The following is a 14441-nucleotide window of genomic DNA, read 5'->3' on the forward strand; positions in this document are numbered from 1 at the left end:
AAGGCAGAAGGAAGAGGCCAGTGTTCTTACATCTTCTCCAAGCCTTCCATCAATTTTATTTAAATGCAAAGCCAAAGGAAACTGAAAAACAAAGCTTCTCCTGATGCTAAACCGCTCAATTTACTGACAGGCAAATGGCTTCATGCTGCCACTTAATCTCATTTCTTGCATAATGCCCTCTAATTAGCATATCAAAGTGAATTAATACTTCTAGGGCATTAGCAATGGGAAAAGCTGCTCTAGGCTCACAATGGCAGTTAGCAGCGAGCCAAGAAGTCCTAAAAACCCAACACTCACTTTGCATTGCAAAATCATTCATTCTGTTTACTCAATCCAAACACTTTCATTAAACAAGTATCCAGGACACTGATCTGAACAAAACAGAAAGACTCAAATTTTATTTAGACGCACAGCCTACTTCAGCTTTGATTAAAAATATTTGCAAACCAAATCAGGAATATAAATAGAAAAACAAAGTAATATTGACATGTAAACATGTTACTTTAAAAATATAAAGACCACATAACCATATTATAAAAGATTACATGGCAGCTAGAATTGTGCCAATCGATTAGTTTGGCAAATCAAACATTCTGTTGATTACTGGAACAATTAATCACATTTCTGGATGCATTCATTCATCATAAAAATGGTACATCTTCTTGGCTGCATGAAGATTGAACGTCTTGCACAGCAATGTGTTAACATCACGTGGAATGAACCCCAGCTCATTTGGACTTCATTTCTCAGCCAATCCATATGCTAATTGCCAGACCAACAGCAAAAGACCTAAAATACATTCCAATGTTTGTTTTGTTGGGGCAATTAGGGCTGCAACAAAACTATTATTGGTGATTTCAAAGCTTTGAACATTTTGAATACCAAAGCTTTTGATGTCCCGAGTCTGAGATAGCAATATTTATCTAGAGGAGCATGATCAAGGCCAATAGAACATAGATTAAAACAGTAATGATGCGTCAGACTTGACATATGAGCTTTGAATGTGTGTTAAATAAACAGAACATTGAATCCTGATACAGCCCTAAACACAACATTTAGTGTGCTCTATAGAAGAGGATCAGAGTGACCAGATTAAGTATATCTACCATATTCAATGCCAAATGCTTTTCACTAATAGCAAAAGATGAACAAAACAATCAGATTTTCTTGATCTTCTGAATTCTTGGTTGTCTTTTTTTCCTCTGCAGAAGTACAGGCTTCTGCATTTATTCTTCTTTACATGGGAACCCAGTCTGCAAATATCACATTATTTTCAGATCAACAACATTACTGACCAGTAGTGAAAGCATAAAGAAGTTCTGAACATTTATTTCAGATCACACTTAAATAATTGAGAGAATCATCCACAAATTCACTTTTGCAACAGACAGTCAAAATAATAAAGTAATAGCCTGTTTTAAAAATATCACACTCAATATACAGACTAGATGGAATATAATGCAAATGGAACATTACATGGGAACAAGGAAAACATGCAACTTCATATTCTCACCAAATAGAAAACATCCAAGAACTTTTTTAATGCAGCGGGTGGCAATGACCTGGAACTTGCTGCCCACAAGGGCGGTGGAAGCGGAGACAATCAATGACTTTTAAGTTGGAGGGCCACTTGAGAAAAATAGACTTACATGGCTAGGGGATCAAGCCGGGAAATGGGACTGACTGCATAGCTCCGTGGAGAGCTGGCATGGACACAATGGGCTGAATGGCCTCCTTCTGTGCTGTAAATGACTCAATGACTAAATACAAAAACTGTTGGCACCAAGTACTTTAACACATCCACACAGAATGGCTCAATGACTTGTCAATTAACTAAACAGTAAGCAATTACTCCATTGCAAACTGATTCATTGGCATTGCAATATCAGGAACTATTTAAATTTCAGCATCTTCAATCAACCGTTTAACAATTACGTATCATTGTATTCAAAGATTCTCACACCCTAAACTTAAACACAATCCCAACCTAAATTACTAAAATGACTGTCAAACAAGGAGATATTTCCATGAACAAATTTGATGGGACTGGCTAAATTATTTAGATGACCAAACAAAATGATTCTTGAATGTATCCAATAGATAAGACACTAAATATTCTGAGAACATTAAAACCTTTTTGGTTATATTTAATGCAATCCAGATATCCTAACAAAATTACAAGTACAACAGGCATTTCCTGAATTCAAAAGGAGGAAAAAAAGAGAAGCATTTATCTGTTCGACACTGTGTTTCCAATTTACTTAATCATTTCAAATTGTGACGCCCACCATGAACCAGGTAGGTACAAAAGCTGATTTTCCCTATGGTCAATTTTATTTAACATCTGCAGTACAATTCTGGAAGTTATTTTGTAAATCCAGAAAAAATTTACATTTATCAATCATTATATTCAGTCTTGCAGTATATGTTGTCATCAAACTATTTACTGATTTGCCAGTGGTCTTCGCTAACCATTTCAACAACAACAAATTGATAGGTGCAAAATGTAGACTTCTTTGCAACCTTAAATCTCTCAGTTCTTACATGGCAAGAAGTTAACTTGTGTTGTAAAGATGACAAGTCACCCTCAATAAAACAATTTCATCTATTCCAAACAAGTGACCACAACGCAGAGAAAAGTAGATTAATCCATCAGCTAGCTTGAATGAACAAGCAAGCTTGGTAAAGCAATAAAAGTGAGCACAGACAGAAGCTAAAAATTTATATTAAATATTGACATAAATTATTTACCAAATTCATACTTAAAAGACATGAATGGTTTATTGAACTACAGCCAGCATGACAAGAGGTCAGCATCTAATGCGTGAAAGTAGGCTTTGGCAGAGATGTGTTATTTCAACTATGTTGATCATCTTGGTAAGACCATGGCATAAAAGTAGATTTCTGTGAAAACAAACACAGCATTCTTCTCATAGTGTAAATTCACAGCATCAAATGGGACGGTAACCCAAATAAATCTCTCAAATAATAGAAACGTAAAATTGGTTGCTTAGTAAAAGACTCAGCTAGATCAGGAAGAGTAGTCCATCTACAAATTGTCTGCATATCAGACAATGTTAACATGGCCTTTAGAGCTTTTTCTAAAAGTTTACCAAAAAATATCTGCCTCAAGTCCCATAGAAACTATTATAGTTCTGCAGCTCTCGACAAAAAATGAGTCAATGCCTGGCATCTGTAGATATGAATTTAGATTATAGTAAGTTTCTAATATTCTAATACTCTTTACCAAGTGCCAATTATTCCTGAGTTTGTACTTACTGCCCTAATACAAACACGTCTGGTTATAAGAAACACCAGAGTATGCCCTGAGTGCCATATTGAAAAACAGCAGGATCCCATTGCATTTGAAAATATTAATTCTAACAATCTAATACAGAACTTGGAGAGCTAAGTTATTCTTGCAAATCAGTGTTGACTGTGTCAAGGAAATGAGAGAGATTATATAACAATGAAGAGTGTTTTTCATTACTAGTGTTATTGAACTATCTGTTGGTTCCTCAGAATAATCAATTTAATCTGTAATGACATAAATCTTTAAATCATTATTTTAATGTTACAGGTTCTGTTTTCCTTTTTCATTAACTTGTACAGTCAATCAAAATTTTAAGAAATGATAGATTAAACCAACCTATACAAAAGACCCAACATCAAAAATCCTCTGGAAAAAAATATTAAAAGTTCAATCTAGAAGGCAGGCTCATTTATCCACATTATATAGCAATTATAACGTAAAACAGCATCCGCCTCGTCAAGAGCTAAAATACACACCAAGGAAAGAATTATTTCCTAACATTACTATATTTGTATTGAACACCAGGTCTTATTTTATCAATGTAAAATATAGGATGAAGACACAAATCTATGTAATCATGTTGAAGCTTACATGTTACCATAGAATACAAGAAACTAACAAAAAGTCACAAAATAACATGGGAGAACAAGGTTTAAAGACAACAGTGATCATTTTCTTCTCTCTTAAGGCATAAAGAATTCAACAACCAGCCAAGCAGCCCTTTTACTCCCCCTGCGGACACCTCCTGCAGCCTAGGAGTTCATTAAGTTTTATGATCTTCCTCAAGTCTGTTCCGCTTATAAGCCTCACAATGGCTACAAATCTGATGAACTATCTAGTACACCATTAGGCAGCTTCAGCAAATGAATGTCATTTACTTTTTTTCAGTCAAGTTGGCAGTCTATCTTAAAAGTTTATTTGACACCTGTCCATATATTTTTTTCAGTGCAAGTTATCCCGTAGTTTTACCTTTAACAGACAAGCTACCTAGATTATAGCTGGATAAAGTAGCTCACACCATTTCACATTGAAAAAAAGGACTGGCCTATTTTATGATCCAAGAACATAACAATATGGAGCAAAAGCACAAAAGTTAACTTTAAGCCTGCTTAATATTAAAGATACTTTTAAATGTTGTGGATTAAAAGAAACCTGACTTTCAGATTAACAAAAACAAAATCCAACACATCGTTCTACTTTTATATTCTATATAAAGGAATAAAGATGACAAAACTACAAAGCTATAGATTTACTTATGGCCTAAATTGCTTTGATATACTCATAGTAAAAAAGTACTAAAAATGCATCACTCAAAGAATCACAACAAGGGAAACCTTCACAATGTTTTCATTTTAAAGAAAACATTAAGTAAGGAATATGCCAAACTGCTATTACTCACATTTCTAGTTTCCTAAAGAACATTTCAACAAATTCTATAGGGACCATTAGAAGTACAATGTTGCATGAATACTACAATCTAATTTCAAAGACACTAATCTTTCTGTATTGGTGGTGTTGACACTGATGGAGCCCAACATACCCGTAAACTGCTTCTGTGAAATACAAGTTCATTGTTATCAAGGCCAGTACAGGGTACAAGTATGGTAATGAGGGATAACATGATCTGATGGGGTATGGTGATACCAAAAGAAATTCTACAATAATCAAACCTGTCAATTAAACAGAGGTTTATGTCTGCACAAGAAAGAAATTTTCCCGTCATGGAAGCAGCAGGAAAGACTCATCAAACTGCACCCTGCTGACATCTTGTACGAATCTAAACTTTTAGTGCATTCCAAAAAAAATCTGTTTTTGTCCATTACTGAAGAAAGCAGATAAAGTGTTTTGGGAAGGCGTGTCTAATAACATCCTTCATTTAAAACAACCCGAGTTTTAAATACAGCACATACTGATACATTAAAAATACTAACCACTGCCATAAAAAGCCAGTCTGAAATACTTCCATTAAACAATTTATTTCTGTTGCAAGAGAACACAGATTTCCATAGTTTTTTTTTATCAGTTGTTCAAACTGGTAACTGATAAAAATGTGATCCATGAAGAATATAAAAGACCTTCAAGAGGAGTGGGGGGATTACTGCCTTTATGAAAAAGCCTGCTACCTTGTGGTAAAGTGAAGGAATGCATACAATCTGCTTGACTTTTTAAGTCTAGTAAAATCAGATATCCTCGTTTTTGATTAGACTTTCTACGTACACAAGATGCCTTATTAAAATCTACAAAGATATAAGTTAGTGCAATCCCGTCCCACAAGTAAAAAATCTTATGTTTCAAAATCAGTCAATGAATTTATAACCCCAACAATGAGCGAGTGGATATTTACAAAATAAACAAAGCATATCATGCAGCTGCAGCTGTTGCATTGTATATCACGATGATATACCACTTCCATAACAATATATGTATTTGTGCAGACGTAACATTCTAACCTTATACACACACACAACAGAAGTATAATCATTTCCTTCATTACCAAGTCAATGGCAACGTTAAGAAAAATGAAAAAAACTCATTCCAATGCCTAAATAAATTGTTAGTTTACAAAACTTTTAAAAGACTGTTTTATCTGCCCGATGGTCTGATGAATTTCTTGCAACAATGCCATCTGTTCTCGCAGTATTTGTACCCGAGCTTTATTTAATATTTTAAGAATTACAAACATTCGGAAGAGATGTATCTGTTATTTATGTAATACATTTATTTTAGCAATTTATTAAATGATTTCTGCTTTACTTGTAACTTAAAGGACGTTTTTTTTCAGCAGGACATTTTCGCTTTCCGACCAACTTTCTTCGCGGGTTATTGGAAAAGTATCTCCACATTTCATGTAGCTGTGCTTTCTTTATAAAGTCAACCCCAAGCAAAACTGATAAAGAAGCTTCCAGAGTAAAATCGTTTTTTATAATCGCGTCAGAAATGTCATCACTCGGGAAAGAACACCACACGTGTGGAAATATTTGTCATCATCTCAGATTTGTTATCATCCAAATCCCGCCAAATACTGAACCTCCAACAATAAAACATCACGACAAAACCTACTTTCTTTTCCAAAATGTAACGCCAAAGGTTCCCTTCAGAATTGTTCTAAAGCTGTGATTGATGGAAAATAGATATATTTAGCTGGACAGTTTAAACGTGCACCCTAATCGGTTCTACCGTTATTTCCAATTTCACGCAAAGTGAATACTATACTTGTGTCTATCTACCATTCTGATCATTTGCAAAGTTCTGAATTATAACTTTTCTAGATTTACCCAGTGCTATCTACGACATCAATTTAAATCAAGGCTGGTGAAAGAAATATACAAGAGAAAATTCCATCAAAATAGAATCAGTCCGAATCTCCGCAGTGATCTTCTTGCTATGTAAAACACTGTAAGAAACGTGTTCATCTAAGAGAGACACAAACTTCGAAGACTCTTTTCCGTCTATACTGCTCTGGTCTTTTACTTTACGTTTTTCTTTGTTGTGCGAGCTAAACCTTCCGGTTAAACCCCAAACAACGCCTCGACAATAACCTGTTTCAAGCAGCGCAAATGTCATAGAAACGTTACCGTCTGGTCACTCAAAAGGAAATAAAGATTCACGAATCCTAATCAAACCATCTAAGTGGAATTACCGCTTCTCTGACATCTTATTCCCTTTCCAACATCACTTTGCATAATGATTTCGGACTAAACCGGATACTAGGGCGTATCATAAATAAAAAAACTTTCAAGAGTTGGAGGATATTTAAACGTTTTCAAAGTTAAGACGCGAAGATTTAAAGCATTTTATTGTACCTGATATGCACAGTAAGAAACTAAAAGCTGTAGTGGGTTAAATATTATCTTCACTATAAGCGAGTTGAGATATTGTTTATATCCCGTTGAAAATCTATTGCAGGTAATCTAATAGCCTGTACACAAACGCAAGGAAAATTAGCTGCTTTCAGGGTAAAAGCAGCACAGTCCAGTCTACCAATGTGCAATCCAAATACATTTTCTTATAATTAATATACACTGAAGCATAACAACCTACTCTGTAAAAGACTGCTTCTATGAATTTTGTTGCATTTTTACAATATTGCATTTCCCAAAAACACTGAACTCTGAATAAGACTGTCACCAGTATCTCCTACCGAATGCAACCGCTTCAAATTACTGCAAAAAACAAAACGTAACACATTCGTCTTTCAACGTTACAACTACCATTCTGCCCCCGATATCGATACGATTGTCATTTTTCTAATGAAAAGTCCAACCATAGTTTAGTTTGTAATGTAAAATCTTACACACGCTGCTACTTTTCTACTCCGCATACAGCAAAGTGCGCCAAAGGCGGCTCTATTATAGATGCCAAAGGCGATTATGTTATGGATGATATACGAGCATTTTAATGTACATTTCATTTAGCATCACGGTTATGAATTGTTAAATTTAGTGAGGCATTATTACAGTGAACAAAATGAAATAGGAGAAATAGAAATCAAGATGGCGGTGCACATGTCGCTGGAGTTCAGCTAGCAGAAGTATAACAGTGTAGCGATTTGTGTGTTAAAATTAATCGGAGCTGTACCTGTTTTCTCCTTTATTTCGCAGAGGACGCTAAACAAGGCCGGCTTCATTCTGTGGCAATTTAATGCGTGTTTCCTGAAATATAAAAATAATAAGTAATTAACAAGATTTATAGCACTCAAAGTCAAAAATATGGCGGCGAATTTGAGCGCTAAAGACATCAAATCAGACATAGGCGAAACAAAAAAAAGAAAAGGGGGAAAAATTGTTTTTGCAGGCAACCAACTTTGCTTGTGCTTCGTCCAGGCTCTGGTCAGTGATGGTCATGATCTGATGAAGGATATCCCCGATGTCTTGCTTTCTTCCGTCGCCGTCTGCACCTTCATGTCCTTGCACATGTGGAGGCAAACCCATGCCCCCCTGTACCGAGTGTCCAGCCAAGCTTACACCGGGATGAGTCTGCATCATCCTGGATTGATCGTCCATACTCTGCCGCAGCAGTACACAGAAGAAATAAAACTAGCACAGCTATCACTGGAGCCGAAGAAGACAGGGACAGTTGCTTTGGGTGCTTCCAATTCCTTTTTCAAACTTGTCTATGATTCCCCCCCCCCCCCCCCCCCTCGCCCCCCTTTTACAACAATTTTTTTTACAAAAACAATATATATAAAAAAAAACTACAAGATCCGCAACGTTGCGTGTGGAGGAGTGAAAAATAATTAAAAAGAAGCAAATCCAAGATCATTAAAAAATCTATAGAAACAAGATCAAGTAAAAGTAGCTGCCTCTTCAAAAGACAGAAGGGAAATAATAAAAAAAGAAAAGATCATAAAAATTATTTGCACTGCCCCAGCAGTGAAAGCCAGATCAATTTACGAGCCAACTCTTTATGTTTTGATGGCCGCTTTGGTGAGGGATTGACAGACTGCCAATGCCACTCACTCACTGCAGACGTGTCAGAGTTTAAGGGAAGGGAAAAAAATATATATAAAATGCAAACTCCGCCCTCAACAGGGCGGCCCGTGACTGGGATCCCAGTTCCACACACACGCCGCCGAAGCTCGGCTCACTCACTCACTCACTCACTGGCTGCCCCGAACCCTTAGTTAACGTTTACCATTCCTGTCAAACACCACACACAAGGCAAAAAAAAAACCCTTCCTCTCACACACTTTCCCTGTGTTGTTTTATTTTTTCCCACCCCCTTTTCTTCCCTCTCTATTTATTCTTAAAAGCGAATTGATTCGCTTCTCTCCCTTTTTAATCCATGCCTCCGTGTCGCTCTAACTTGATGGCGGAAATGTTTTCTTCGCACTGACGTTGCCCCCTCCCCCCCTTTCGCGGTCAACGTCAATCAAAAAGCAAAAACCCCGCCCCCTCGCTGGAGACCGGCAGCTCTGTCTTTCCAATCGTTAGTGGGTCTCTGGTGAGGGTGGACCAATAGCGAAGTGGAAGGGGCGGGACGCCGCGCGGCATCAAGTTCAGTTTGTTGTGTCGGGGCGGGTGGGTTTGTGTTTTAACGGTCGGCAACTTGTGATTGGCCCGTTTCGAAACGGAGCGAGCTTCGGAATGCTGACGTCATCCGCATGCGGCGCAGCCCGCTGGTTGCCATGGCAGCAGACGACTTTATTGGGAGCGCTCTATTGTTGCTTGGTGGCCATCTCAGCCGCTGCGGGCATCAGCAGTCGAGCAACAACTCAATGGCCACGAAGGCTCGGAAGTTATTGAAATGTTCAAATTAACAGCCTAACATAGCGGGTTTTACCCGAATTGAAAAACAAGTGTTGCATTGCATTATGTGCGAAGCGGCACTACTTCAGAAATCAGCGAAACATTGCAAATAAAATAGTTATTCGTAAAATGTTGCGATTTAGATCTATGTTGATTATCGGAATTATTAGATAGTTTGGCATTCCACGCAAGAGTTTCATTTATATGGTGTGTAGTTGTTTTATCTTAATGAAACCTATATGGTTTTGTCATCAGTTGGTGTCCAGTTCATTGATTCTTGAAACAGCGAAGTACAATACTATAATAGCGGGGTCCCTTTGACGGTGCCTCGAACAGCTTTATCCCTCGTTAGAAACCTGGTCTTTTATTAATGGTATTTCAACGTAGCATAACTGATACCACCACTTTTAACCAAGTTGCAGGAGAACATAAGATTTTATCAATATGCATTGGTTAAACCCAGGATTTGTTGCCAGGACCATGGAGTTTGTTTTAATTAATTCAAATTATTATTTTAAAAAGTGCATAAATTATCATCATTATCTGCAACATTTTATAATCAGACAAGACACTCCACTCATTTTATTCCTAAATTGCCGATCACGAGTATTTTATAATCTCTATTCTGAATTGCTTATCCTCGACTCAGTTAAAATGTTTGCAAAAAATCAATCTGCCTTTTCTAAAATCATATTCGATATTTTAATTTTAAAAAGCCACCATATATTTTCTGTAAAATCTTCACAGCACTTAAGAATAACACAGCTGATGAGGTTTCTTAAACGAAATGCCAGCTATAGACATAAGTCTTCTATTTCTAAAGTGTAACGCAGACTCTTTATTTCAGCTTGAAAGTAACAATATTATAATTAGGGATGAATCATCTTTGAAAATCATTTGAATTTTTGTAGTACTTTATCCTGTACTAATTACAATCCTCGGTATTAGAATAACTAGGTTCGAAAATATCCTTTTCTCAGCCCTAATTTGCGAACTTTACGATCAGGCTTCATTGCAGCTGATAATTTATGCAATTCATATTTATATTTAAATTGCCACGCACAAAATATCCAATAACAGGGTTTTTGGATTTTAACTTGTTTTTCATCAGTGTCTAAATAATTGGTGGTACAGAGGCGCCAGTTACAATCCTCATTGCCTCTCAGGCAAGTTTGATACACAGCTGGTGCTCTTACCTATTAGGTAACATGAAGGACGCAGCCACGGAGTTTATTGGCCCCAATTTGTGGACATATCTTAAAATAAATAACAATGTGTTTTGTAATTACTATGGCAATTGTTTACTGAAATAACCCATTGTGCAAATAATGTTGCCTTTCAGTGAGACTGAAGCAAGGCTGTTCGCTCGTTTCTTATATTCAACACTAAACTCAGTGGACAGGTATTACAACTGTAACAGCATGTTCCAGATGGTGCGCCAAACAGCCGAAGGATACCACTCCCTATTCACCTTAATTTATTTTCCTATTTCCCTCTTTGTATTTTTTCCTTCATAGCCACCTTCAACGTTTCTCCTTTCAACTGAGAGAGGCAGATGCGCAAGGCAATCAACTTCTCCCTGATTTTCAATGGATCATCCAGCAGGAGGCAATTATCCTGCAGCAAAATGGATATACGGTTGTGTCGATTTTTACTCATCGTGAGTAAAAACACATATGAAAAGTAGAAAAAGAAACAAGTCACATAATAACAGTGGGATGGCATGGAGGCTATTTCAGCTTATAGCGTCTAACCATTAGACAGTGGTTTGTGCCAGTATGACTGATCTTGGAAATAAATCGAATGAATAGGTGCATAGGAACGAGAAGCAAAAAGGTTTCATATTAGGATTCCATTGGACAGAATATTTATCTAAATCTGACTAATGCATAAAATGACTGTTGTTTGTGCCATATGACACTGATTTCACTTATTGGGTAAGCATATTTGCAACAGTACCCTAACGTCACTGTTCATGTCGTGGTTCTTTGGGAATTTTTTAGTTTAAAAACGACAAATTAATGAAGTTGGGTGTTATCATCTATATTATATTAGAATTATATGGAGCATAATGTTGGATACACATGTGGAATTTTCCAACAACCAAAGTGAAAGAAAAATGGTGACAGTAAAAATTATACACAATGGGTGTCATCCAACAGAGTCCTGGGTAGTACTGACTTTGCCAATATAGAGTTACAGATTTCTTTAGTCACTCTGGTAGAGTATATCAAATATAAAGGTTACGGTACCCTCAAAATGCAGATGAGCCTTTATGGAAATGGTTCAATAATACAGTATGTTGGAAGTAAAATGATTCTGCACAGGGACCCAAGGAAAATTGAAGATTGAGTCATTTTGGTGTGTTTTTTTTCCTCTCATTTCTTTTTTAAATTGCTTTACTTTGTGTTCAGATGGCTGCTAACCTGTCATTCACACCTCCTCTAGAGACATCTTTTGTTTCTTTACTTGTCCCGTTACCACTCCCTTGGCCTTTGCACCCTGAAACCTTTCGTCATTTAATCTGTCCTGCCCTCCACCGTACCACAGACTTTCCCTTTTGTTCTTCTTCCCACCTTCCCTCTTTTCATTTGCTCAAAACCTATTACATTTCTCAGTTGTGACGAAAGGTCACAGACCTGAAATGTTAACTCTGTTTCTCTCTCCACAGATGCTACCTGACCTGCTGAATATTTCCAGCATTTTCTGTTTTTATTTCAGATTTCCAGTATCTGCAGTACTTTGCTTTTCAGTCATCCTTGCAGCATTCACAAAATCCCAGAGGTTTGCATCCTTCTTGCCCATTTCCTTAATTGGAGAATGCTGCATGACGCTATTTAGCCGAAAGAGAGGCAACAAATCAGATAAAGAAGAACACAGGCTTCTTGCTAACACATTTCGTAAATGGACTATTGGGCCATAGAAACTAGAAATGACATGTTGAACCTGAGACATTCTTAGCCTGCAGTGAGTTAGTTGGTCTCAGCTGGAATGGAAGTATGAGTTTTACAATTGACCTCAAATGCCAGGACTTAAAGAAGGGGAAAAATACAAAATGTCAATTCCTAATTGTGATACAGAGACCCCTGCATGTATGGTTACAGAATCATAGAATGGTTACAGCACAGAAGAAAGCTGGTTGGAGTCATACCTAGCACAAAGGAAGATAGTTGTGGTTGTTAGAGGTCAATCATTTTCATCCCAGGACATCACTGCAGGAGTTCTAGGCCCAACCATCTTCAGCTGTTTCATCAATGACCTTCCCTCCATCATAAGGTCAGAAGTGGGGACGTTCGCTGATGATTGCACAATGTTCAGCACCATTTGCTAAAGCAGACCGTATCCAGATGCAGCAAGACCTGGACAACATCCAGGCTTGGGCTGTTAAGTGACAAGTTACATTTGTGCCACACAAGAGCCAGGTAATTACCATCTCAAAAAAGAGAGAATCTAACCATCTCCCCTTGATGTTCAATGGCATTACCATCGCTGAATCCCCCACTATCAACATCCTGGGGGGTTACCACTGACCAGAAACTTAACTGGACCAGTCACATAAATTCTGTGGCTACAAGAGCAGGTCAGAGGCTAGGAATTCTGTGGCAAATAACTCATCTCCTGACTTCCCAAAGCCTGTCCACCATCTACAAAGAACAAGTCAGGAGTGTGATGGAATACTCTCCACTTGCCAGGGATAGGCAATAAATGCTGGCCACATCCCACAAACAAATAAAAAAAAAATCGGCCCTTCGTGTCTGTGCCGGCTGTCTGCAAGAGCAACTCACCTAGTCCCACTTCCCTCCTTTTTTTCCGCAGCCCTGAAAATTTTTTCTCTTCAGATAATTGTCCAATTCTCTTTTGAAGGCCTCGATTGAATCTGCCTCCACCATACTCTCAAGTGATGACAGAATTAGAACTTACTCTGATCGTCCCATAGGTGACAACACAATGAAACAGAGGCCATTTGGATAAAGTATGGTGGATCACTGGAACCGTACTTTAACATGAATCACTACTTTCAAAATCGGAGTGGGGGAATAACCTTCAACATTGAAATGAAATCATTAGGGTGGGTAGTTCAATCAGGGTTTATGATTTTCCAGTAACTAATCAGAATAGAATATTCGAAGAACTGATCATACACTATCACTCATAAATAAATACTAGAATGTTTCAATACCTTTATGTTGTAGGAAATAATTTAGACGTATTATTTTCTAATCTCCATTAAAAATAGGTTTTTGCAATGTAGTTACTCCATTTTCCTATTCCTTGTTATGTGACTTTCTCTTTTCAACTTTGACTAACTTATTACATTTGCTTTTCCATTGTATTTATTTCTCCTTGTTACTGTGGTCTCAATTTCCAACCCATCATTTATTGCTAATTTTTGGTTTCAGTTCCTGTTTCATTGCGTATAGGCTGTTAGTAGCGGAACTAAAGATGTAGTTAGTTTTCTGGCTTTACTTCTATTTCATGAATGGATGTATGGCATGATCATGTCTACAGATAATGCATCATAATGTCAGTGGAATATATAGTGGACATACAGTTGTTGTGCATCATCTACTGATCATCCCAGTAAAATGTAGTAACTACATTGCAAAAACCTGTAATACCACTGTACAAGTGGCATGGTGCTGTGTTCTCAACTGCCATGCTTGGATCTGAAAAAAGTGACACCTCAGAAACTATAGCCTAGCAATGTTTGCAAAATTAGTATTTCTCTGTCTGTTATTTTAAAAAAGGATTTAACCAATTATTTTAAATGCACAAATCCTTCCTTAAAACAGCAGACAGAGAATGCCATATGAAAATGTTAAGCATCTGTAAACTAATGTTGCAACGGGAATTTTTTAGCTTACAAAGTAGCTAAAGAA

General features: G+C 37.1%; 1 protein-coding gene across 6 annotated transcripts in view; it reads right to left on the reverse strand.

The window, feature by feature from the left end:
• pbx3b (pre-B-cell leukemia homeobox 3b) overlaps positions 1–8432 on the reverse strand; it is a 266799-nt gene extending 258367 nt beyond the window's left edge. For 5 of the 6 annotated variants that reach the window (XM_068012457.1, XM_068012462.1, XM_068012459.1 and 2 more), the window contains exons 1-2: positions 8117–8432; positions 7892–7965 (exon numbers count right to left, since the gene is read on the reverse strand). In XM_068012457.1, the coding sequence (XP_067868558.1) occupies positions 7892–7965; positions 8117–8316 (274 nt within the window). In that variant the 5' untranslated portion in view covers positions 8317–8432. Of the gene's footprint in view, positions 1–7891; positions 7966–8116 lie in introns of those variants that run through there. The other variant, XM_068012461.1, reaches the window with a different exon arrangement.
• Positions 8433–14441: the final 6009 nt, after the last annotated feature.

Source organism: Heterodontus francisci, chromosome 32 (genome assembly GCF_036365525.1).
Source record: "Heterodontus francisci isolate sHetFra1 chromosome 32, sHetFra1.hap1, whole genome shotgun sequence".
NCBI classification, from domain to species: domain Eukaryota; kingdom Metazoa; phylum Chordata; class Chondrichthyes; order Heterodontiformes; family Heterodontidae; genus Heterodontus; species Heterodontus francisci.